The sequence below is a fragment of the Arvicanthis niloticus genome, chromosome 7 (genome assembly GCF_011762505.2).
Source record: "Arvicanthis niloticus isolate mArvNil1 chromosome 7, mArvNil1.pat.X, whole genome shotgun sequence".
Classification (NCBI taxonomy): Eukaryota; Metazoa; Chordata; class Mammalia; order Rodentia; family Muridae; genus Arvicanthis; species Arvicanthis niloticus.
This window is the reverse complement of record NC_047664.1, coordinates 75,830,703-75,856,294: the sequence shown is the minus strand read 5'-3', so window position 1 is coordinate 75,856,294 and position 25,592 is coordinate 75,830,703. Positions and strand designations below refer to the sequence as shown.

General features: G+C 47.0%; 1 protein-coding gene and 1 long non-coding RNA gene across 3 annotated transcripts; one reads left to right on the top strand and one right to left on the bottom strand.

Annotated features, from left to right (window-relative positions):
- Positions 1–17,820: 17,820 nt before the first annotated feature.
- On the bottom strand, positions 17,821–20,494 carry Gsx2 (GS homeobox 2). Of its 2 annotated transcripts, XM_034509018.2 has the most exons (3): positions 20,407–20,494; positions 19,366–20,028; positions 18,370–18,712 (listed from the first exon to the last, which is right to left on the bottom strand). In XM_034509018.2, the coding sequence occupies exons 1-3, from the start codon at positions 20,478–20,480 to the stop codon at positions 18,457–18,459; spliced, it is 993 nt and encodes a 330-aa protein (XP_034364909.2). In that variant the 5' UTR covers positions 20,481–20,494; the 3' UTR covers positions 18,370–18,456. The 2 variants fall into 2 exon arrangements, with proteins under 2 accessions (XP_076794775.1, XP_034364909.2); XM_076938660.1 differs by lacking the exon at positions 20,407–20,494 and having other exon boundaries at positions 17,821–18,712; positions 19,366–20,323.
- LOC117712836 (uncharacterized) lies at positions 19,826–25,138 on the top strand. Its single transcript, XR_004607345.2, has 4 exons — positions 19,826–19,914; positions 20,378–20,490; positions 20,639–20,692; positions 24,161–25,138. It is a non-coding gene; the product is annotated as an uncharacterized LOC117712836 (long non-coding RNA).
- Positions 25,139–25,592: the final 454 nt, after the last annotated feature.

The following is a 25,592-nucleotide window of genomic DNA, read 5'->3' as shown; positions in this document are numbered from 1 at the left end:
TGTCTTTCATCCAGGAACTAAATGGTCAGAGGCAAGGTGGAAATCCCAGATTGGGATTCAATAATTTCTACAGCAGGATCCAAGCAGGGTTTTGCTCCTAGAGGGCAGGCACTCTTCTGCTATGCTGTAACCTCAGTGAGTGAAGGCATTTGGTGAGTTCTGAGAAGGTAGCCATTCATGGTTTGCTTGTAAATAGCACCTACTGAGAGGGCTGTAGCAAGTGAGTGAGCTTGGTCAGCAAGCAGGGCAGCTCAGGAGTCCCAGGGAGCCTTCCAAATCAATGGCAGTTTGGAGATGGCAGGGACCGTGTTGGAATCTGCCTGACAGACAGGAGGACCAACCTGACTAGCAGAGTTTTAGAGAAGAAAGTAGTGAAGTAGTGAAGCCTGGTGCTTCCCACTAAAGACTGGCCCTGCCCTGCTACTTAAGACAAAGACTCCACCTAACCTGGATGGGGGACAACCCTGGTCAAAGGAGAAAATGTTTCCTCATAGCTGAAATTAACTTTCTCATTGCATCCTCTAGTGAAAACTAAGAATAGGGGCTAATTTTATTGAAACACTGGATAAATTAACAGTACACACACACACACACACACACACACACACACACACACACACACCATAAGCCACAACCATCCCACTGCATTTGAAGGGCGAACCTCTACCCAGGATGTGTGTAAATCCAAACAAATGAAAGAAGTAACAACCTCAAACAGCAAAGTTCTGGTTGTGGAAAATGAAGGCTGTGTTTATGTTTAATGAAGCCACATCTGTGCAGACAGGGATGCTACTGCAATCATGTGCATACCTGTCAATCCAGTGAGGTCACACGAGTTTCTCAAGACCTGTGCTGTTTCTTTACAATGCCAGCCACTGCAGCTCAAATCAAACCTTTGTGTTTTGAATGAGACCTCAACTAGTTTGTAAGTTTTCTTTTTAAAAAGATGCTGTTTTAGGCACAGAAATGGTTTTCTTTTAATCCTTGCATTCACAAATACTTTTGATACCAGCACTGATTGTTTATATTGAAAATAAGTGACAAGCTCACTTCTGACAGCTTAATTGCGGGTTGACAGCTGTGATGGGAGCCAACAGGCTACCTTGGCAGAACCCACAGATACGGGAGCTACTAGACCTGTGGGTAATCACAAAAGACAGATCCACAGAAAAGAATTCAGAAAAAGACAACAAAGCTTTGAGAGGGAAAAAATAAAGATAAAAATAAAAGAACCTGTCTTGGGATCCTTAGAAGAGAAGAGACTGATTGTTATCTATCTATCTATCTATCTATCTATCTATCTATCTATCTATCTATCTGTCTGTCTGTTTGTTTGAAACAGAGCCTCACTATGTAGCCTTGACTGGTCTGCAGCCCACTACGTAGACCAGGCTGGCACCCAACTCATAGAGATCTGCTTGCCTCTGCCTCCCAAGTATTGGGTTTAAATATGTGCACCAGATGAAAATTTTTAGTAGGACCCTTTTAGTGGCTCCTTTCACTTGCCTGTGAAATATCAACAGATTATTCTTCAAACTGGGAAGGCAAATGATAAATTCATTGTGTTTTACTTGAGTGAGAAGCAGTCAAAGGACTGATTCTCTCAGGAGAAGAAGAGAAGAGGTGGCAAGTCTGAGAATGGATGATCCAGCCATCTGCCTTAATTTGGTGGAACAATATAAATATATTAAGAGGTGGAGTGTGGAAATGGGTGTTCCAAACAGCAGTCTGCGTCTGGGAGTGATCTCATCCATGGGCCTCAGTCATTTCCTTCTGAGACTTTCTAATTCCACCAAGTTCTGCCCTTCAGAATCTTCCCATGCCACACAGGCCTCAAGGACCAAACTTATGTCTCTGCCATTCTTTCATGACATCCCCATTTCCATTAGGGTTCTCTGAAGGGATGCATGCTGACCTTCCTCCGGAATATCACCAAACCCTTGTCATCTGACTATGAGAAGACTCTACAGAAGCCAGGCATGGTGGTTCACATCTGTAAGAAAGGATGAAGCAGAAGGAAGAGGAGGAAAGGGGAGGGAAGACCTAGGACATCTGAAGACATGGACATTCACTCATTCTGGTTTCTAAATTCAGACAACTTTAAGATGAAAACTGGGGAGAAAAAGGGGGTTATTCGTGTCTGAGTAAAACAATACTTTTTAAAAGTCTCAGCTGAGCATAATGGCACATATCTATAGCCCCAGGACTTAGGAGGCTGAAGCAGGAGGATTGCTGTGGGTTCAAGGTTGACCTAAGTTAATTAATAAGATACTATCTTGAAATAAAATGTAAAAAGGGAGTCTGGCTACTATGGTCAGCTTCTGATTGAAAAAAACCTAAGAAGGTAAGGTTAACTTGAAGGAGAAAATGTTTTCTCTGGCTCATGATTTCAGAGATTTCCGTCCACTGCTTTGGGTCACAGAGCAAAGCAGGACCTTATGATAGTAGAAGCATGTGACTAACAGAAGTTACTGGCCATATGGTAAGAAGGAAGGAGTGGGTTTAGTAAGGAGCCAGGGACAGGATACAGTTCCCAAGGGAACACCCGGGAGATAGGTATCACCTCCTAGATTTTCTTCATGTCCCAATAGTCATCAAATATTAAACATAATTAGATGTCTCCATTGCTGGGCTCAGAGCCCTCATGGTCCAATCATTTTCAAGAGTCACACTTCTGAACATAGCTGTCTGGCAAATCAAGCCTCAGCCTGATCCTAGTGTAGACTTCAGGTCTGGCTATCGTACTGGTGAGGGCCAAACCATGTGGCAGATTTTCAGTGAGGACAGGTTGGAATACCAGCTGTCCTTGTAGCCCACTGTCACGTTCCCTGGTCAACATTAGCTGACCTTTAGTACCCTCAGCCACGCCTGTGATGGCACCTTCTCCACATCCTTCTCCATCTTGGTCATCTTCTCTTTCATTGCACAGAGGTGATGTTACACACCTCTTATCTTTTACTTTCCGTCTTCTTGACATTGTTGGGATCTGGGCAACCCCAGTGTTTTCATAGCCAAGGACACTGACCACAGGATATCACATCTCATCTTTACAACCCTATCAGTTTTATGGACAAGGGAAAGTGCAGATCAAAGAAGGAAAACAATCACCCAGTGACATTCAGCTTGCACAAAAGAAGACCAGGCTGCAGCCCACCAGGCTCTTTATCGTCAATTTCAGCATTCCTTTCTCGTCTTTAACTCCACTTCAAAGTGGAACATTGTCAGCGTTCTTGATAAAACTGAAAAGGAGGCAGATTTTCAAAGATGACCTTGAGTTTGTACAGCCTGAAGGAGCGCTGAGGAAGATATTGTTTCACTTACATTGCTTCAGAAGAAAGGCAGAGGAAAAGGCGTTACTCATCTCTTCATCTTCAGTAGTGCAGGCTTACTGTGAACAGAAACCATGACCAAGGCAAGTGTTTGTTTGTTTGTATTATGGAATAGGGTTTATTTAAGACATGGGAAAGGGGGTTGGGAAGGGAAGAGAAAGAGGGAGGAAGGAAGGGAGGGAGGGAGGGAGGGAGAGAGAGAAGGGAAAAAGAGGAGAGGGGAGGGGAGGGGAGAGGAGAGGGAAGGCAGGCCAGGAACACATGGAGAGAGAGGGAAGGGGTATAGGGAGAAGAGGCAGGGTGAGAAGGAACAGAGAGCATAAGAGAATAAGAACCAAGGCAATTATTACAAGGACAACATTTAATTGGGGCTGGCTTACAGTTTCAGAAGTTCAGTCATTATCATCAAGGCAGGAACATGTTAGTATCCAGGCAGGCATGGTGCAGGAGGAGCTGAGAGTTCTACATCTTCATCTGAAGGCTGCGAGCAGAATACTGGGTTCCATGCAGCTAGGACATGGGTACTAAAGCCCACACCCACAATGACACACTTACTCCAACTATACCTCCAAATAGTGCCTCTCCCTGGGCCAAGCATGAACAAACCATCACACTGGGTAAAGATATTTAGTAAACTCAGGATCTATTCTGGCCACATCTACTCACTTAGTTTTTATTGGTTTTTTTTTTTTTTCTTTTTCTTTTTCTTCTTCTTCGTTCTGAGACACCGCCTCACTATATAGTACAAGCTGGACTCAAACTCACAAAGAGCCTCTTGTCTCGGCCTCCCAATTGCTGGAATGTTAGTCATGTGCCGCCACATCCAGCTTATCTCACACCTATAAACACAACCCGTCTGGCTAACTCTGACTGAAGAGTTCTCAGATTTGTGAAATACAGCTCCAAAGCCGTGTTGTCTTCTCTCCTGTCCTCAAAATTTGACAGATTAAAACAAGTACTCAATAACACTTGAGAGTAAGCTATTGCCCAGAATACAGTTAAACGATACTGTATGTTCTTTCAAGGTACATGCTTCACACTGGGCTCTTCATGTGGCACGTATTTCTGCTGCACAGTTTCTTACAGGTTTGGAAAATTCCCAATAGACGAAGAGGAAAGAGAGAACCATACCTCTCTTGCCTTTGTTGCTGGTCTGATAGGCTTTAGGAATTCAAAGGTTTAGATGCTTTATCCAAGTGTTAGAAAAAATTTAGCGTTCTTCACACAAGTGCTCTCTCTCTCTCTCTCTCTCTCTCTCTCTCTCTCTCTCTCTCTCATAATCCTTCCTCCCTCTATATCTGCAAAAGATTGGTTTCAAGATGCCATAACTTCCTTACTCACAGAAATAAAAGCTAGATTATAGCTCAGTGGTAAAGCACTTGTGTAGCGTGCTCAAGGGTCTAGTTTTAATTTGCAGTTCATGTACATACCCAAGAAAAGAGGTAAATATTGAAGTCTTTTCCATAAAATGGTACACCGTTTACCTGTAACCTATGTTTCTCTTATCACGTTATCATTTGCAGATTACTTGAAATATCTAATACCGTGTGACTAAGCAACTATTAGGCTTAGCTCAAGGAATAATGAAAAGAGAAAACCATCTGTGTATGTTCAGTAAACATTCAACTTGTTTTCTGAACATTTTAGAATCAAGATCGATCAAATCTGCAAAGTCGGGTCTGAAAAGGTGGTTAAGAGCTCTTCTCGAAAACCTGAGTTCAGTCCCTGTCACTCATGTCAGGAGGCTCACAGCCAACTGTAACTCCAACTCCACAAGATCAGACAACTCTGGCCCTGAGGGGCACTCACATTCACACACACAGACCACACAGACACGAATGCACACACATAATTAAAAATAATGAAAATAGCCATGTGGCGGTGGTGGCACATGGCCTTTAATCCCAGAAAGAGGCAGGAGGATCTATGAGTTTGAGGCTAGCCTGGTCTACATACAGAGTGAGTTCCAGGACAGCCAGGGCTACACAGAGAAACCCTGTCTCAAAAAAGCTAAATAAATAAATAAGGCCGGGTGGTGAATCCCAGCACTTAGGCAGAGGAGGCAGAGGCAGAGAGGCAGAGAGGCAGAGAGGCAGAGAGGCAGAGAGGCAGAGAGGCAGAGAGGCAGAGAGGCAGAGAGGCAGAGAGGCAGAGAGGCAGAGAGGCAGAGAGGCAGAGAGGCAGAGAGGCAGAGAGGCAGAGAGGCAGAGAGGCAGAGAGGCAGAGAGGCAGAGAGGCAGAGAGGCAGAGAGGCAGAGAGGCAGAGAGGCAGAGAGGCAGAGGCAGGTGGGTCTCTATAAGTTTGAGGCCCCTCTAGTCTACAGAGTGAGTTTCAGGATAACCAAGGCTACACAGAGAAACCCTGTCTCAAAAAAACCAAACCAAACCAACATCCCCCACCAAAAAAAAAGCCAGGCATGGTAATACATGCCTTTAATTCCAGTACTCAGGGGCAGAGGCAGGAAGACCTCTGGAGTCTGAGGCCAGCCTGTCTACATAGTAAGTTTCAGGACTGCTGAAGCTACGTTGTAAAACTCCACTTCTGCAGCAAGTATGCCTAACTGGTGAGACAACGCTCCAGCCTCTCTCTGTGTCACTGTCTTTGTCTCTCTCTCTATGTGTCTGTCTTTCTCTGTCCATTTCTCTGTCTCTCTGTCTCTCTATCTCTGTCTCTCTGTCTTCCTCTTTTTCTCTCTCTGTCTCTGATCATCTCTCTCTCTCTCTCTCTCTCTCTCTCTCTCTCTCTCTCTCTCTCTCTCTCTCTCCTTTTCTCTTTCTCTTTCTCTCTCCATGCTTTCACTGAACAGTCCAGTAGTCTGGACAACCAAGAAGAAAATTCAGTTAACTTAGCTGTGCTGCAGTTCATGTCCACGGGCATAGGCATCAGTCTTTCCAGACTGTCCTGTCTTCATCCCACCAGCCTGCTATGACAAAATACTGTGAACTGAGTAACTGTTCTCACAGTTCTGGGCAGATTCTGTCTGCTTGAAAGCCTCATTCCTCAGAGAAGTTCTTTCTATGTGTCCTCGAGTAGGAGGGACTCAGACTTTCCCAGGACACTTTTAATTTCTTTAAATTGCATATATCATTTATTGTGATGATGTTACTTATTTGAATTTATTTATCAGCCAGCATAAGGAGATCTGAGGACAACATTCAGAACTCAGCCCTCCCTCTACCATGCGAAACCAGAGGATCAAACTCCGGCTTGTCAGCAAGGACCTTTTCCCACAAACCATCTCCTCACTGCCACTCAGGCCTCTTTTATAAGGACAAAAATCTTATTCTCAGCACACCAACCCTATGACCAGTCACTTCCTAGAAGCCCTACTCCCTAACCTAAGGGATTTCAAGATTTCAACATTACAGATAGGAAAGGTGCACAAACATTCAGACCTTGCCCCATACCACTTCCACAATCTCACTGAATTTGTTTCTTTAATTAATTAACCAATCAATCAATTAACTAATTTTTTTGCCTGCATGTATGTCTGTGTACCATATGCATACAGCACCCTCTGAAGACAGAAGAAGGTGGTAGGTCCTCTGAAACTAGAGTTACAGATGGTTGTGAGTTCCCCTGTGGGTGCTGTGAATCTAATCCAGGTTCTCTGCAGGAGCAGCTAATGCTCCTAACAACTGAGCCATCTTTCCAGCCCCATATTCTTTTTTTTTCTTTCCTTCCTTTTATTTTTATATATATAGAGAGATTCTTACAGTATAACCCTAACTGGCCTAGAATTCCCTGTGTAAACCAAGCTGGCCTAGAACCCCAGAGATCCTCCTGCCTCTGTCTCCTGAGTGCTGGAATTAAAGGCATGCATCAGGCCCAGCTTGGTGTATTTATACTGTTGAGGCTGTGTTTAAACTTTGATAGGCAAGCAGCTAATTTTGCCTCCATACAGAGCAGATGCCCCATGAGTACTCCATCTGAATGGAAGAAAAGGACTTACAGGAAATCTTTCATTCTGATCAGTGGGAAGGAAATCTTTCCAGCGGTTGTGTCATAACGGGTGTCACGGTTGAACACCTGGGGGAATCAGACAACAGCCTCTCAATGGGGAGAAAAGACTGGGTAGAACCAACGGATACACAGCAGTGAACAGGCGGGGTATGGTAGCACATGCCTTCAATTCTAGACAGTCGGGGGCCAGCCTGGTTCACATGAGTTCTAGGTCTTCCAGGGGAACGTAGTGAGACCTTGTTTCAAAAAAAAAAAAAAAAAAAAAAAAAAAGAATAAGAATAAATAGAGAAAGAAAAAATTAAAGAAAGAAAGAGAAAAAAAGAAAAGAAAAATGGATGTCAATCGACATGGCTTTTATAGAAGGAATTGAGTCAACTGTGGAAAACCTGACGAGTAGCCAGACAACCACTAAGCCTGATTATTTATTTATCATTCATCTTGCTTTCATCTATCTGTTTGTCTATCTATGCATTGGTCCAGATACCCATCAATACATTCTTCCATTTATCTACCTACATATCTCCCTATTTTTAATCTATAATCTACCTATCTCCCATCTATTGATCATTGGTCCACCTACCTATCCATCTCTCTACAACCCATCATTCATCTATTGTCTGTCTGTCTGTCTGTCTGTCTGTCTGTTTGTCTATTCTATCTATCTATCTATCTATCTATCTATCTATCTATCTATCTATCTATCTATCAGTGCTGGAAATTGAACCCAGAGCTTTCAGATCTGTTACTGAGTTACACGTCCCCAGCCTTTGAGCCAAGGTTGCTGAAGAAACTGGTTTTTATCATTTGTTTTCTTGAGGCATATGTTGATGATAAATGATATTTTTGCTATGAAATTTTCATACCTGCATACATACTGTATTTAAATAATAGTCAGTCCTGTTACTCCCATCTGTACCCTTCGCACTGCTGCAGGTCCCCTTTCTCTTTCCAATTAACGCCCCTTCCGTTTTCAAGTCCCTCTTTTCTTTTTTAAAAAATAAAGATGACTCGATGGGCTTCATCAGACTGCTTGAAGGAAGATGGGCACTGTGGCAGTGGCTGCACCACTGAAGAAAATGTCTCTCCCTTTCCCCAGCAAACTTCAACTGGGAATAAATCATTAGGGAAGGGGAGGGCCTGGTGAGCTCCGTCTGGTTCCATGACAAGGTGTCTCCCCTCCAGTTCAGTCTTGTGAAGATGTTGTGCAGGTAACCATGGCTGCTAAGAGTTCTAGGGTGCAATCTCTCTGTCATGTCATCGGGATGACCGGTCTCATATTGCCTTTGTCCCTTCTTTCAGGATGATATATACAGATGCTCCATATTGGTACTTCATGAGTCTTGAAAATCTTTTTTTTTTTTTTTTAAAGTGATTGTTTGCCAGGGCTAGATCTGTAATCCCAGCTACTTTGGAGGTTGAGACAGGAGGATAACACATTCAAGTTGTCAGTGAACTACAACTGACCACCACAGTGACCACAATGGCTGACCACATCCATGACCACCACAGTGACCACATGGTGGCCACTATGATTGACCATCACAGTGAATACTACAAAAAACCACCAGAGTGACCACTAACACTGACATCACAGTGAACAACACGAGATCTATGAACTAGCTACTGAGGCAGTCCAAGGCCAGTTTAGGTGACTTAGTGAGAGCTGTCTTAAAATTTAAAGTAAAATGAGGGGCTGGTGAGATACCTCAGGGGATTAAAGACTGGTGACCGGAGCTGGTGCCCCAGGACTAATGTGTCAGAGAACAGACGCCTCCTCACTTGTGTCATGGCAGACACATATCTGCCTCCCTTAATTAATCAATTTTAAATGTGCCAGGTGGTGGTGGTCTGCACTTTTAATCCAAGCACTGGAGAGGCAGGGGCAGGCGGATTTCCGAGTTCGAGGCCAGCCTGGTCTACAGAGTAAGTTTCAGGACAGTCAGGGCTACACAGAGAAACACAGTCTTGAAAAACAGAAAAACAAAACAACGGCAACAAATTTTTTAAGCAAAATGAGCTGTAGCTGTCTCTAAGCTAGTGGAGTGCTTGGCTACCTCGTGCTTGGCACGAGGACCAGGGTTTGGTCTCCAGCACTGTATAAAGGGATGATTGAGGCCTTGAACAGGAGGCTGGACAATCAGAAGTTCAAGGTCATCCTTGACTACATAGGTCTAGCGGCTTTGTTTCAAAGTGTTTCAAAGTAATTAAGGTTTAAAAGTGGGGAGGAGAGCTGGGAATGCAGCCTAGTGGCAGAACATTTACCTCTCCCCTGTGGAGACTCTGAGTTAGGTCCCTAGTGCAGTCAAATTTAGAAGAAAAGGGGACTGTTTGCAGAGACTCTCAAATTAGCAGAAGCTGTAGGGATTTCCACTCGTGTCTGAAGGCTACAGGGAAGGCTGGTTAGAAGTTGGAATCTTGGGGAAAGTCTCTGAAAGAAGAATTTCTAGAGAGAAGCAGCAAATGAGACACAAAGGCATTTCCAATAAGCACCTCCCCACCCCACCACCGCTCCGCCTCGCCCCGCCCTCTCAGGTGCCACTTATTCTTTCAGCCGAGAAGGAAGGCAGTGGCAAAAGCCTGCAAGATGTTGCAGCATAAAATCAATGCAATCTACTAAGGTAGGGTCTTAGGACCCAACAAGTGAAGAGAGGGGTGGGAGGCAGTCTAGATGGGTAATCGGCCAATGCTAAAATAGGCTAAGAACCTTACTTATTTAGAAACAAACATTTCTCTTCTGTGAAGGGAGGTTGGCAAAATGAACCAACAGGACGTGTGATGTGAAACGTCCCTCCTCAGTATCTTCGTGGGAGCTGGTGCGCAACAACAGCCAACTCTGTCCCGGTGCCCTGGAGAGGCCTGAGACGCCTGGTTCCTGCTCAGGAGCTAGCTGCGGACTTGGAAGCTGGGCACCGACAGGCGTCCTGCCCATCCGGGACTTGGGATTTGCCTGGCCTGGCTCAACTCTCCTGGAGTTGTCAACACCATTCAGAAGACTGGTCTCCAGGCAAGAGGGGTTTTCCACGTGGGCAGAGGCGCTGTCGTTCAGGTGGCAAGGATCCAAGGCGGAGCCTTCTTCCCCTCGGGGTCCACCCATCGCCCCTCCCCAGTCCCAACCCCGAAAAGGACACAGACACAAAAAAACTTTTGCCACACTATTAATATATTCTGGTTTCCTCCCACTTTCCCAATGGGCTACCAGCTGCAGAACTCCTGAATAGAAAGCTTAATTGTGCTTTGTCATGCAGAGTACCTCGATTTTCTATAGAAGGTTACAAAGGGCCATTTGAAGTGTTTCTTTCTGGTCTAATAGTGAGTCATTTGCATAGGGCACCTCTGCGCCTGCCAGACCCAGGTAGCTGCGCTGACGCTCCGGGGGCCCGAGATAACAAAACTGCCCGCCGTTTCCAAGGGGCGCCCCGCGGGCCTCGCGCCCCGCTTCCCCCCACCCCGGGCTTTTCTCTCAATTCCCAGGGGTCACTGCCAGCCCCAGCAGCTGATCTGAAGGACGCGAAGCTGGAGGCCAGCAGGGCGCGGCTGACCTCTGAGCGGCCTCGGGCCACCCTAAGCCCTAGGAGCCTCCCCTGCGCCTATTCTAGACTCAGCCTTTCAAACCCAAGAGTTCTTCCTACAGGTCCCAAGATTTCCCTGGAGGCGGAGTCCTCTAGCACTTGGCTCCTGCCTACAACCCAGAGGAGATGCCGAAGGAACTGGAAGCCGATCTAGAGTTAGAGACCAGGCAGTTCTCTTGGTTGATTGGCAGGACTGCCTACAGACTATCTTTTCTCATTGCTTGTTTTGACACTTCAAATCCAGGTCTACGTGACATAGAAAGCTAATACAATTCTAATTTCATTGTTAATCTTATTTCATTTCAGTATAGGTTTTTACCCTCACACCTGCATGGCAGGGTGTAATTCCATTAATAAAAAAATCAACATATTCATTGCATGTCTTTTCCCCGATGATATATTGTGAGCAGTGTGAGTTGGAAAAAGCCATTTATTCCCACCGTGAATGAGCCTGCATGGGGCGGGAGCTTCACCTGCCCCTCAGTCAATTAGGAATGTATCGAAAAGTCTAGCAGAAAACGAGTTAAATTAACCGTTCGCTAATTTCCTTGTGTCCCTCCTACATAATCCTCCCTTTTCAGCTTGCCCAGAAAGTACCACATGTTGCAAGGTTCAAATAGTGCCTAATGAAACAGTGACTAAACGCTTCTCCCTCCAGCGCCACGGACCGAGGAGCCCTTTCGCCGGCCTTCAAAGCCCACCCGGTCTCCAGTCTCGGTTTCTACGTCTTAACAATAAAATAGAAAGTTAAAAAAAAATCCCTTGGCAGAAACAAAACGACAAAAATATTTAAACTCCCAGTAACTCTCGATCCAAGGATCCAGACAGTGAAACGCCCCACCTATTGCCAGGCCAGGGACCTAGCGGGATTCCGAAATGCCTCCGACTCAAATGAGGTCCGCAGCACCTGCGTCTTTGCTTTCAGGCCATCGATAGAGAACTGGGTACCAGTTAGAAAACTTGAGCTAAAGCCAGGATGGATTCAATAGGAAGAAAAGAGAGGAACGGGGGAGGGGAGAGAGAAATAGTGGGGAGAGAAAGAGAAAAGGAAGAGGGGGAAGAGAAGAGAGATACAGAGAGAGACATACAAAAACACAGGGATAGAAACACAGGGAGACAGAGATGGAGGAGGAGGAGGAGGAGGAGGAGGAGGAGGAGGAGGAGGAGGAGGAGGAGGAGGAGGAGGAGGAGGAGGAGGAAGAGGAGGAGGAGAAAACAGCGAAAAGCAAGTTAAAAGAGAAGCAGACCTACAGACAGACAATAAACACACAGTCCTGTCTAAACTCCCTCCTTCCAGTGTAATAAGGACGATCATTCACTCAGGATTACTCTGGCCTGGGCCACACTGATAATTTCAGGTCAGCCCTGGGCCTCAGAACGACACCCTCTCTTAACACAACAACAAACCTAACTCCAGCTCCCTTCTCCCAAGTTAAAACTAGTTCCTAGTTTAAACTACTCAAAGCCAGTTGAAGCCTCAAGATGCCTATAATAACTAATCGTGGTCATTAATTAGGAAGGAAAAGGGGAGGTGGCTTGCTGCTGCTTGACCCCAAATAATTTAAATTAGGCTTTGTGAAGGTGGTCTCTTAAAGCAGCCCTCCCCCCTCCTTCCTATTCTTTTTCCTGCGAGCTCTCAAAAATTTCCATTATAATCCCCAACGGTGCGGGGCGGGCGGTGCTGTGTGCTCTCCCTCGCACTTCCCAGCAAACTGAGGCCAAGCTGGCCGCAGCTCTCAGAGTCGCCGGCTGCACTTGGGCCCGGAGCTCTTTCCCATCACGACAACTCCCACCTGTCACCCCCCACCCCTGTCCCTGCACCTGCTGTGGGTTGTTTCTCCCAGAACTTCAGAAATCATGTAGCTACCCAGGAATTAGTTTCGCTACGGTGCCCAAGAGTTAAAGAATCTCTCTCTCTCTCTCTCTCTCTCTCTCTCTCTCTCTCTCTCTCTCTCTCTCTCTCTCATTCTTTCTCTGTTTCTTGTCCTTCTATCTGTCTGACTGTGGGTGTGTGTGCATCTCTGTCAGTCTGTTTTTCTCTTTGACCACCACCCTCACTCTTTCCTCTTCCTCCTCTCTTCTTCTCTGCCTCTCTCTTTCCTTTCCTCCTCTCCCTCTCTCCCCTCTCAGTTTCTCCCTCTCTTTACAGACTGAAGTCCCCTATTTGAAATGGTGCCACTAATACAAAGTCATCAAAGCACCATGGTTCTTGTCTTAAAGTGACAGCTTGCTTTATGGAGCTGTTTTAAATACTCTCCCTCCTTTTCAATGTCTCTCTATCCATCTTTGTCTGCTCTTCAGAAATGAGGACAATATAAAGCCAGGCCTGGCGAGCTCCCCACGCTGGGCCTGGGCAGTGCCAACCTCCGCCTTCAAGCAGATTGAAATTGTCACTGCTTCATTAATCTGAAACTAGTTACTTTCCTGAGCACACAGCTCACACTTCCGATCTGTCCAGTCTCTGAGGGGAGCCCTTGCCCCCTTTCTGTGTTTGGCGCTGGGAAAGCTCAACAAAGATACAACTGGGTTCAAGAAAACAACGCTCAGGTGGGAGACTTACTGACATCAGTACATCAAAGAAGAACAAAAGTCTGTTTTTAGAGATGATGGGGCCCCCAGAATTTTGGAGAATGCACTTGAACCTAAAAAGCCCGGGTTATACATCTACCATAGAGCGCCATTAGGGACTGTGAGGTTTCACAGGCCTTGTGTTTCCTTTCTCTAGGTAGAGGAAACTTACTTTCAGGCTTCTTTGGAAGTTGGATTGTTGCTGTTTCTTTTTGTCTCTCATCTGAGGGTTCATTCAACTCTGTTCCTAAAACGTAGGTCCAAGTTCTCACGCTTCTGCCTGGCCCAAATGCAGCTTGCCCTGCAAGTATCAGATGGGGATCCAGAGCTTCTGGCTGTGCTCGAATTTCTCCTGTGATGCGAGCTCCTGAATTTCTCCAAACCTCCCCCATTAACAAAGACAATACAAAAGACTCCATTGCCTTTATTATTTCCAGCTGTCTTAGAATAGCAAGTTTTCGGATTTCATTCTATCTAATTTAAGAAAGAGGCATCTGTGGGCATTTTTTTTTTCTAAAAAGAGCTCGATTTCAGTAATGTGAGCCTAAAGATTTATAAAATAGATTTATATTAAATTATGTTAATAGAAACCTAGTAAATGCACCAATTAATTGCACACGGAAAAAAATGTTCCCTCTTAAAAGGTCTGTCACCTTAACAGGTACATTCAAAGATTCTCTGTGAATAATGAAAATTGGAACAATTGCTTTGATGCACAGAGCTGCATTCATCCTCTGGGACAGCCTTCTGTTTGGGGAAGGTGGGAGGAACTCCTTTTAGAGAAGTGATTGCTCCTTTAAACCCAATTTCCTCTAGCAAATGGGTTCAATTGCAAGTGTCATTCTCTCCCTCCCATTAAGGGTGGGCTGGCTGGCGCTCCTGTCCCAGAATTCTCCTCCCTCTCACCTCAGTCTTTCCCTCAAGTCCTAGCCTTCCTCAAGGGCATCTCTCAAGGAGCAAGGCCTGCAAAAAAAAAAAAAAAAAAAAAAAAAAAAAAGGGACAAAAACAGATTTTCAAAGAGCTAGATTTGGAGCTCAGGGTTCTAGCCCCAGCAAGGTATAACCCAGGTGATGTCAGCAAGGTAGAACCCAGGTGAAGATGAGGGAAAAGATGGTCCTTAGCTACAAAGATAGTTTGTAGTCAGCATAAACTAGAGATGCTGTGTTTAAAGGGGAAAGAAAGAGAAAGCTTTAAAAACCCAGTATTGTTCTATTTATTAGTCTTGACTTTCCATTTACAATACCACTACTACTCAGTCTCCCCCAACCTGGCCGTGTGTGTGTGTGTGTGTGTGTGTGTGTGTGTGTGTGTGCGCGCGCGCGCGTGCCTGGCACATAAGCACACATGTATGATACCTGCATTACTGTATATATGTGAACACAGACCTCCCTTCACCATGACCAGTTTCATTTTGCCCTACCACCTTTCTAGCAATTGTCTGACCAGTCAGTGTGACCTGAGCAAATGAACACAATTCTAGTCATATATAATTCATATAATTCGATAGAAGTGGGCTCAAGAAGTGGGTTGGGGCGGGGTGGGGGTGGGGTGGCGAGCAGAGAAGGCCAGAAGTGGAAGATTACCCTTCCCTGAATTTCGTTTCTATTTGGGAAAAGAAATAGCAAGAAACAGGACTTTGATGGATAATTCAAACCAAGCCAGTTTAGAATTAGAGAAGACAGGTCTATTGGCACCAGTGTCTCCATTACCTGGGCCTCCGATACTCCAAGAATAAGCTGTTGGGTTCCTTTTGCCAGGGATTGCAATTGAGAAGCTTTGCCTGGGGATACAATCCCTATCAGCCACTTGGCCTAGAGCAAGTGTTGGTTACTGGGTGGGAGAGTAGAAGGGGGAAGGTCTATGCTCATCCTTGCCTGACCTTGTGTCCTTGAGCCAGGGCACAAGGTGAAAGGTCATCTTCCTTTTACTCTGAAACTCCCAGCTGCCTAGGGTTCTCCAGGTTAGACACAACACCTTCAATGGTTTTCACTGACACCTTTTTAGTCAAAAAAGTTTCCAGTTTCTACTACCCGTTTTCATCTCTCTTCCTAGCTGTGTCTAAGGATTATGATTGGCAGTGCTCTAGATAAAGAGTGTTTGGTGAGTTTCAAGTGGGACATAAGGAAAGTCCAAGACTGCCCAGCACACATTGTCCACATTGGTTCCCAATGTCTTAAACTGTCTCCAGTGCACCCAAGGGACATGACTTGATCTTGATCTGAAGATTATTGGTAGACTATTTTTGTGCTTGAATCTAGTGTCTGAGAATTGACTTAAAGGTTCTTAATCTAATATGGACAGCCAGATGCTAGATTCTGGAAGTGTTATTCTGAAACATGAAAAATATCTTAACTTGAGTGGGTTGGGGGGAGTCTGAGTGTGGGGTAGGTAAGGGTTGAAGAGGATATCAAACCTATCCTAATTGGTTAGAACTGGTGTTCCCTTGCTAAAGTGACAGAAGCTGCAGACTTCTTTGAGAGTTTTAGAGAACCTTTATTTTAATCAGAGAACATCCAAGGTCTACTTAAGTATCTTTGGCCAAATCTTTTTGTCTCTGGGAGAGCAACCTCTGGAATTTCCTTGAAGATGGAAACTGGAGAGATTGACCACATCTTAGGAGGTAGGTCCCCAGTCAGGACAGCAGAGATAGCTCACTCTCCTCTCACCAGTGGGGAGCCAGGCTCTGCACAGCTGCGAGAGTGGCAAGCACATGACTCAGATCTGGCCACAAGGTCTGCGACCCCAGAGGCCTAGCAAGGCTAGGGGCTGAGATCCATACAGGCCACAGACCTAGGTGTGAGGCAGACTCAAGCACAGGGCAGTGGGAGTCTACAAGGGTGTGCATAGACAGGCAATAGTCTGCCCGTGCCTCAGAAGAGGCTTTGCTTTGGGCTGGAGTGGGCAGCGAGGCCACCTGCTTACTTGTAAAGGAAGTACTCTCTTTAAATGTCCGTTTCTAGTCCCTGCAAGCATCTTTCCTCCCACTGGCCTTTGGCCATTGCTGCTGTTGCTTAGGAAAGGGGGAGATTGTTTTTTAGGAAATAAGAAATGCAGCAAGCTCGATCCTCTCCCAGCCAATAGAACACCCTCCCCCCCCCTCCACCCTTGCCTCTTTCCCCTGGTATGAGAGTCACAGAGATCCAGGCTTGGGGCAACAGTACAAAAGCAGGACCAACCCTCCATACAAAGCAGCTCACAGGTCTCCATTGGCCAGGACACTGTGGTCCTTCCTCCTGCCTGCCTCAGCTTGGTGCCCTAAAGGAGTTTGAAAATGATCCTGTTCCCGAAGTTCTGAGAAGTGCTAACACTGTGACTTGAGCCTATTGGGTGAAATCTTTATATAAATAGTCCGGGAACCCCACTGGTGGGTGTTGTTGGTACTCAGAGACTCCTCTTCCTCTTCACTTCTCTCCCACAGACACAGATCCAGACTGAGACACCTATCCCAGGTGATCTTGCTGAGAGAAGGGTGATCAGCTGACAGGAATGAACTCCTGAGCACAGTGAGGTTAAGTAGACTAACTAACAACAGCAGAAACAATAAAGTCTGCTCCCAGAGGAGAGCATTACTCTAAGATACCCGTTGGGCTGTTTTGGATATATGTATGAGATTGTAAATGTTTAGAAAAGTCATGTCTCTGTTCCTGGCTTTGTGTGACCTGGGCACTGAGGACATCCAGCTAACTCTGAGTTAGGGAAGCCCATTGAAGTTTCCAGTAGTCCTGTGTAGAAGTCATCTGTAAGTTTCCTCACCCTGACTTGTTTGGTGGGCTAAAAACTATTCCTAGTATGTGAATTGCTTCACAGGATTCAGGTTTTCCCCCCACGTACTGAGCAAGGTGAGAGACCAGAAAGGAGGAGGACAAAGTGCCAGAGAAATAAATGGTGGGTTTGGGGCTAAGATCGAGTGCAAGTAAACACTGGCTGTAGGCTTGGCATGGACGGCAAAGGCAGGTGAATGTCTGAGTAGAAGGCAACCTTGGGCTACAGAGTGTGACCCAGTTTCAAACAAATAAAACGAAAACATTGTGGGTGTGGGATTTTTCCCTCTATTACATATGAGGTTTCTTGGGTGTTCTTCCAACAGTTCTCTGTTATGCCAGCCGGGCTGTCACCTGTTTTTTTGAAAGGGGCACTAGCTGGTGGGTCACCTCAAATGAGGATTGATTTTTTTTTTTTTTTGGTAAGAAGTTTCTCTTACCCATAAAACCTTTAATTCCAAGTTCCATCAGCTGAGTGACCCCCATTAAATTGCAGTCAGTATTCAAACTCTAAGTCCTTACTCCGTGACTGTGACTGTCTCTAGATATGGTGTGAGGGGGTGGGGGTAAGGGGGTAAGGACAAGTACCACGAATTTAAAACATTTATTTCTTTTCATTTATTTAAATAAATATAAATATGTATTTTATATAAAACTATTCACATACAAAGGGACTTCCAGAGACTTGGATTGAAAACTCTCCTCCACGAAAATTTTCAGAAAACAAGACCTACGGAGTTTAACTCTCTATATTAATGGCAACTTCAATTATTTCATTTTAAAACAACAACAAAACAATGAAAAACCCCTGTCCTCATCAAGTTCTGAAAGGACAGGGTGGCAAATGACACTCGGCTTCAACCAACGCCCCCCCCCCACCCCATACAGTGTTAAACTTAAATCAACCCTGTTTTTTCCTGTTATGAGACTGATTAAAATTCTAGATTATTTACATTTTCAAAAAAAGCAAACAAGCCAAAAACCAATCCGTAACTGAGTAGAGTCCCGGATAAAGAGAAGTTAGCTTCAAAGTCGGCCCAGCATTGAACTCCCTGGACTTTTCAGAGTTTCTTTTCCGGATGGGTTAAGGGCAATGAACTAGAACTTTGGTCCCTATGCTGACGGGGAAGAGGGGGCCAGAGTACTGAGAGCAGGTACTGAAGGAGGAGCCTCCGCCTTTACAAGGGGGAAATCTCCTTGTCTTCGTTAGCCGAGGCTGGGGACAAGGAGTCCTCGTCCTCCGAGCGCGCATAGTGAGCCTGACTACCCACGCACTTGCAGCTTGCGTGGTTGTTCCTTGAAGCGCCTTTCCCCTCCTTCTTGTGCTTCACGCGACGGTTCTGAAACCAGATTTTCACCTGCTTCTCTGACAGGTTCAGGTAGGTCGCGATCTCGATTCTCCGGAGTCGGGACAGGTACATATTGGAAGAGAATTCTCGCTCTAGCTCCAGGAGCTGAGTGCTGGTAAATGCTGTCCTCATCCTTTTGCCATTGGGTACCTGGCTGGTATCGGAGCCTCCTGCGGACCCAAAAGAGAGCAGAGAGGTTAGACGCAGAAAAAGAGACTCCACCCTACTTGACAACCCTTGGAAAGAAAGGGTCTCCAGAACCCAGTCTAACCCAACACATCCATGCTCGTCCCTGGTTCACGTTCCGCGGCCTGTCTGGGAGTGAGACAGGCGTTCATGAGAATTAAGGCCTTTAATGACCTGGATTTTAAGTTAAAGGACTTCAGTGGAACTTGCACCTGCTGCTTTCTCTGTCCACTTGTCGCTGTCTTCCGTCAGCCTAGCAAAGCGAACCAGCTAGCAGCTTCAGCCAAAGGCATAGATAGACACCCTTTACCCAACCGAGAAGCTAAGATGCCATACAGAGGTTCAAACACATCCACGCCAAGCCTCAGTCAGTTTAACCTCCTATTTCTCTGAAGTCCTGATCCAGGTTCCTAAAGCCCAGATAACACACGACATTTGTGCACCTGTAGAGCTAAGTGCACAAGGTCTTGCCAAGAGGTTGATTCCTTAACTTCCACCTCCGTGGAATTTCTGGGGAAGATCTCAACAGTTCCACAAAAGATCCCACCTCCCTGCACACTCCGCTCCTGGGCTCCCACCTCCTTCCCTGACAGCGCAAAGTTTGTTTCCCCGGAGGCGCGCAGGGACCCTGCCCTACCCATGGTGAGGCAGTGGAATCTCCGTGGGTCGGACACGTTGTACGTAGTGGCGGCGCAGACAGGTGCGTGGTGCTGCGGGTGTCCCAGGGCTGCTGCCGCCGCCGCAGCCGCCGCAGCGGCAGCGGCCGCCGCTGCAGCCGAGCTGGGCTGCTGGGGCTGGTGATGGTGATGGTGGTGCTGAGGCGGGTGGTGGTGATGGTGTGCGTGGCTCACCCGTGGGCAAAACTGCGCGTCCCCAGGACCCGGAGAGAACTGGCTCTTGAGCAAAGGTAAGGCGCCAGTGCCTCCAGCCATCCCGCCGCCCGCCACCGCAGGCCCTGCGGTCCCCGTAGCTCCGCCACCGGCTCCTGCGGGTGGGCGAGAGGAATGCAGGTGCGAGGTGACGCAAAGCGGGCACACGCAGAAAGCGCCGCTTTTGCGGGAGGGACAGCCGGGCCCGGACACTGACATCACCAACGGGGACGGCATGCCCAGCGGGATGAAGAAATCCGGCCCTGGGTGCGATTCCGGCAGCGAGGGTGCGGGCCGCGAGGAGTCCTTGATGATGAGTGAGTCCACATAGAAAGAGCGCGACATGTCGACAGGGGATGAATGGTTTGTCCTGCGGGCCGCTGCGTCCCCCTCCTCTCCTTCTGTGATCTGAGCTCTGTCTGTCCTTAGAGCTGGGAGAATGCGAGCGGTCAAGCCCTTGGGGATGCTGAGATGTCTGGGACTCGAACAAAGGGGTCCCTGGAGAGGGTTGGTCCTCACGTCCCCCGCCCGGAGCCCCGGCTCCAGGATTTTATAGCCCCCACCCCAGCACGTGATGCTGCGGAGTACCGCTCTGCTCAGGCTCCTCGGCAGCTCCCCACCCTCGGGATAGGCTGCCCGAGTCACAACAGAAGCGGAGGAGGGGTGGTGGTGGGGGAGAGACAGGGAAGAGCGAGGGGGAGGGGGAGACTTCGCTAAGTGTAGGGTCTGTTAATTTTGCTAGGGGATCGACCTCTTCTCCCTTCTTCACTCTTTGGGCAGAAAATCTCAGTGATCCAGCCTGTGCCTACCTTCCTCCTTTGCTTGGGCCTCTGTCCAACGCTTCACTGTGATACGCGGCACCAGGTGGGGACTTCCAAGCCATTTAAATTGAGGTAACTAATGCCGCCAAGCTCCTCAGAGGCAACCCTGGCTGCGTAGTAAAGCTTGAGACTTCTGCTCTGGACCAGGGGATGTGGCTTTGGAGTGGAGGTCGGCCGGGTCTAAAAGCTCACCACGTTCAGATCTGCCCTTTCTCCCCAGGCTTTAGACTTGGTCACGGTCATTCTGGTGGTCCGTACTGGATGAATCTGGCAGGTAACTATCCAGTTTAGAAATCAAGCGCTCCAGGCTACATCGTTCTCAAATGCCTTTGTATTTGGGGTTCTCTTGAGGTCACTCAGAGCAATGAGACTTCCTCGTGCATCTTTCTAATCACCACCTCCGCCTTCTGCAAAGAAGGACTCAAGAGTCACCCCTTTCTTATTTCTAGCAGTTACATAGTTTCCAAGCCCAACCTCTGCTAAACTCCACCGGGAACCTTTTGGAGAAGACCATATACCAGCTCTCCCAGAGACTGGGGTAGGAGCTGGAGGAGGCCTTTGGTCTAAGTGATTTCCTGCTAACGCTACCTCACCCTTCTCAATATGGATGCTTTTTGCATCCGAACCTCCGTCCTAAAGTGAAAGAAGGATACAGCTAAGTGGCAGAATCCTGCTTGTACTTGTAAGGAGTGGTTTTGGGAGCAGAACTACCTTTGGTGGCTCAGGAAGAAAGACTTGTGCACCTACCTGCTAGTTGGCCACCATCTAGATGGCTTTGGGGTAAATCAGGGCAACAGAGAGGTGACTGCAGTCTCTCCCCGGTCCTTTTACCAAAATGGCTAACTTCAAATGTGAATTTACAACAGTGCCGGTTAACTTGAAGACCAAGGGCAGGGAACACCAGCTTGAGGCTGGGGGTTCTCTGTCCTGTCTTTCTCTTCCCCTTCCCATCTCTGTGGCCACCCCTCTCTTGCCTGCTGGAAGTGTATAATTGGGTTGTAGGGACGTCCCCGCTCTAGGGAGTCCAGGATTTATGGATGGCAATTAAAGTTTTATGAATTGCAGCTGGGGCTGGTTATTGAGCTATTTGAATGTGATTAGAATTCAATTAGAAAGTGGTTAGTGGACGGTGGGTCTCCAGAGTGTAAACAGACAGCTATTCCAGAAATGTGCTAATCCAACATCTTGTGACAACAATTAAGGAGTCTCGGGGCTGAGCACGGGGTCCGCTCACTTGTAACTACTTTTGCATTGCAAGGTTTGCCTAGACAGCCTTCGAAGATGTTCGTTTTCACCCAGCCCACATAGTCCAGCCCAGCTCTAAACAACCGTCTCTCTCCTTCGACTGGAGAAGATCAGGCAGCTCCTGCATTCCTTACAATTCTTTCCTAACACCAGGAAAAGTCTCTGGAGCTCAACAACCCAGAGAGGCTTGTGTCAGGGTATTATCTATTTTTAAAGATTTATTTAAGTAATGAGGGTTTTGTTTGTTTGTTTCTATGTATGTATCTATGTATGTGGACACATTTGTATCTTGTGTCATCAGAGGCCAGAGGGCATCAGATCCCCTAGAACTTGGTTGTGAGACATCATATGGGTACTGGGAACCAAACCCAGGTCCTCTTCAAGAGAGCAACAAGTGCCCTTAGTTGAGCTATTTCTCCAGCCAAAGGATATGTAAGGCCTATATTGCTCAATGGGTTCAATACGTTGATGCCTTGAGAAACTAACCTTTTACTCTTTCTTTCTCTGGCTAGGTAGGTTATCTACAGTCTTCTGGGGCCAGTGCTTGCATGACAGTACTCTCTGTGGCTTCTGGTGCTCTCCCAAAAATTGTTCTGTTACTGTTCTGGAAACAGTGCTTCTATAGCTTCTATACAAACCCACTCATTCATTTTAGGGTCAGACAGCTTACATCTTATTTGGCTTATAGGTTGGACTGTGGATGCATTCAATGTCCACAGTCAAGGGATCTTGAGAGAGGTGGGGGTGGGGGCTTGGAAGGAGAGGGTGCCAATGGCTGCCTTCAGGGGGACACTTCAGCCAGGTCAGGCTGTGTCTGAGGTTTGTTCACCAAAGTCCTTCACTAATTGCTTAGACCCTCCAAGAACAAATATTAGGGGCTGTATCCCCTCCCATCACCTCTGTGCTTTCTTTTCTCCACTCCTCTAGTCAGTCTTCTCCCTCCCTTTTCTTCCAGAAGTCAGCTCCACCCCTGCCACCTACCCACTCCCCAAGCCAGCCCACCCTCCACAGCCTGGGCAGAGTTGTGACCCTTGTTCCCAAAGCAGCACTGCAAACTGCTCAGAGCAAAGGAGGACCCTGTTGTGCTTTCTCCCAAGCAGGCCGGTAGTCTGGCAACACATGCCCACAGCGCTTGCCCCAGCGCACAATTTAATTTCTCAGTGATTCTGTCTGATAAAATTTCATTGTCCATTAAGTAAGCCCTAAAATGAGGGTTCTCATGAGCCTATAATGAGCTCTAATTGCCAGGACTCGGGGAGCCACGTGGAAGGATTTATTTGGTATTAAGCAGTCGGTACAGAGTACAGGCTGTTACCTTAGCCATTACTTTCATAATTCAAGGAGAAAATTAGTTCTTTTAAGGGGAGAAGGAGTCCTTTGCTTCCTTCTCTTTTGCTTTCGGATGGTCAGGGCTGGCCTCCTCTTCCTTGAGGTATCAGTAAGTGTCACAAACGCAAAGGTAACAAAATTGCGTTTCCCTGTTCCAAGGCAGAGAGCATCTTCATCCTGCCTTCCAGTTAGAAAAGTAAAAAAAAAAAATCCAAGCAGCTGTAAAAAGAACAACAGTGCCTTCCTGCCACCGGGCTCTGAGGTTGGGTTCCTTCCAGCTCAGCCTTAAGACTTGAACACTTGGATTCTAGGTTTCAAATGGTTTTATAGTAACACCCCACCCCCTGCCTGCCCCACCGCCTGTGATGGAACCTGACACAAACCTCACATTCCTCTCTCAATTTTCTTTCTTTTCAACTTCCTTTCATGGGCAAAGTGGCATGGCTTTTTCATCAAGCCCCAGTGTTCTGACCTGTTGATGTGCTTAACCATTCGCTTTTTATTTTCAGGCATAACTCCCACTTTGCGCCCCCTCTGTGTCCCCTTCAAAGTACTCCCCCCTCCAATCCTCAGACACCCCCACCCCCACCCCCCACTCCTGGTTTAGCATTGGCCTCTATAGTTCTTCAGTTACCAACAGTAGCTGCGAGCAGGACCGGACAGCCAGGGAGTCGGCTGGGCTGCCTCGGATTTATTTGCTCCTGTTACATTGATTTCATATTAGTTTCCAAAGCGATGAATGATCTCAAAGCTGGGTTTTGTTAGCCGAACACAAACAGGAGACAGGACTTACTTGCCCCCAGCTCCCTTTAATGAGGTCATTATCAAAGCGTGAACAAGTCTATGAATGTTTTATTGAAAGTGCATCGTTAACTTGTATCCATCCTTTTCTCCAAGTGGCATTGTGGTATTGCTGTCTGTGGCACATCTTACCCGATATAGCCCGAGATTTCCCCATTCTCTGTAACCAGGCAACCCTTTCTGAATACCCAAAAATTGAAAAGAACCGCTTAGTCTTCAAGAAAGTCCTCAATAATAGTGGAAAAGAACAAAGATCCAGGAGACAACAAAATGCCACAGGGGTGACTTTTCATGAGCAATTATCTCTCATTAATCAGAAGAACAGCTGCAATATTAATTTTCTCTCTTTCTTCCTCTCTTTTCACAGTCCTCAACATTTGAATAATCATAAATTTTGATTTTATGAAGGAGTCACGTTTTCAGAGGCTGGAGGAAAGCAGCTACCTAGGTGAAGACAAGGAGAAAATGCTCTCGGTTTATTTTTTTGTTTGTTTGTTTGGGTAAAAGCTATCAGCAAAGCAAAATTAAAAAAATAAAATAAAATACAAGAAAAATGCCACCACCCCCCTACCTACTCCTAGACTGCTGCTCAGAATCAGGACCACTTTCCTTCACTCTTCCTCCCTGCCAGGACCCCCCTTTCCTCCCCCTGCCCAGTCCCTTTCCCGAGTTTTGCTCTGTGCAGGGTGGAGGGAAATGTCCCTGGCGTCTGGCGTGGGAGTTTCAGCTGGGTTTTGGCCCGTTTAACTTGCAAACGTGAAACCAAGCGTTGTCGATCTGACCAAAGAGACACTCTTTGGGCGTAACTTGTATTGTGGCCATCAAAAGCCCTCCAGCCTCAGATGAACTGAGACAGCCATTCAGCAGAAATGGGGCGCTCGCTTTCCATTCAGGCTCTGGAGTGGTGATTGTTCCCAGGATGTGTAGCCACAGTGGAAAACGTGGGTCCCCAGATAAGGCTGTAACCTGCAAACGGGTTAGTAGGGAGTAAAAGAAGCTCATTAAAGGCAAGGGTGCAATTAGCAAAAGCCTTCTCTCTCCCCCTCCCCACCTTGAAAGCAGTGGGTCCCAGTCCCCACATTCCTGCACTGGCTGGTGAGAGGCTACTGAAAGGCCCTAGTGATGTTGCTTTTAATGTAAATCAGGACATGGCCCAATCCAGAGAGGTAACAGGTTGCAGACCCTATGCTGAGGCAGTACCCAAAGTGCTTTTGCTTCTGCCTGGTGTTTATTCAGAGTAGATGGGCCTTTGAGAGACCTGAATTCCCCTTTGTGCTCGCCACAGTTGCAGGAGTTCAATCGAGCCCTCTGAGAAAGGGAGGGGGGGGGGTGTCTTCTGAGAAAAGAGTCAGGGGTTTAGCTCAGAATTTCAGGAAAAACTGCCTGCCTGTCTCCCGGCCTTCTAGCCCTAGGAACAGAATTTTGACGGCAGCAAATACCCCCTGCGCTCCCCCCCCCCCCCCCCCCCCCCGTTCACCTTAACTACGGTTTGCCTACCTCCAAGATTCTAACCAGGCAGCCCTCTCCCACTCTCAAAGCGCTCGTCTGTCATTGGAATAAAATTTATTGAGTGCCTACTCTGTGCCCAGCGTGTGCGAGGCACCACGGGGAGCCAGAGAAAAAGGCCGAGACAGTATCCAATAGAATATTGTTTCGTTCTAGTAACAATGGCCTGAGGTGGGGGACAATTATCCGGATAATTGAAGCAAATGCCCCACCTCCCTCCCTCCAGCTCCAGTGCCTCTGGCACTTCCCAGCCTCAGCCTCGCCACTCTTTTCAGCAAGGGTGCCTTCAAAAA

What these genes read in the sequence shown, in the direction of transcription:
- Gsx2 (XM_034509018.2), bottom strand. Translation starts at nt 20,480, where the DNA reads ATGGCTTGGAAGTCCCCACCTGGTGCCGCGTATCACAGTGAAGCGTTG. An exon ending in GGCCCAAGCAAAGGAGGAAG is followed by an intron (nt 20,029 to 20,406) that starts GTAGGCACAGGC and finishes GCATTCTCCCAG; the next exon opens with CTCTAAGGACAGACAGAGCT. An exon ending in ATTCCACTGCCTCACCATGG is followed by an intron (nt 18,713 to 19,365) that starts GTAGGGCAGGGT and finishes TTGGGTCCGCAG; the next exon opens with GAGGCTCCGATACCAGCCAG.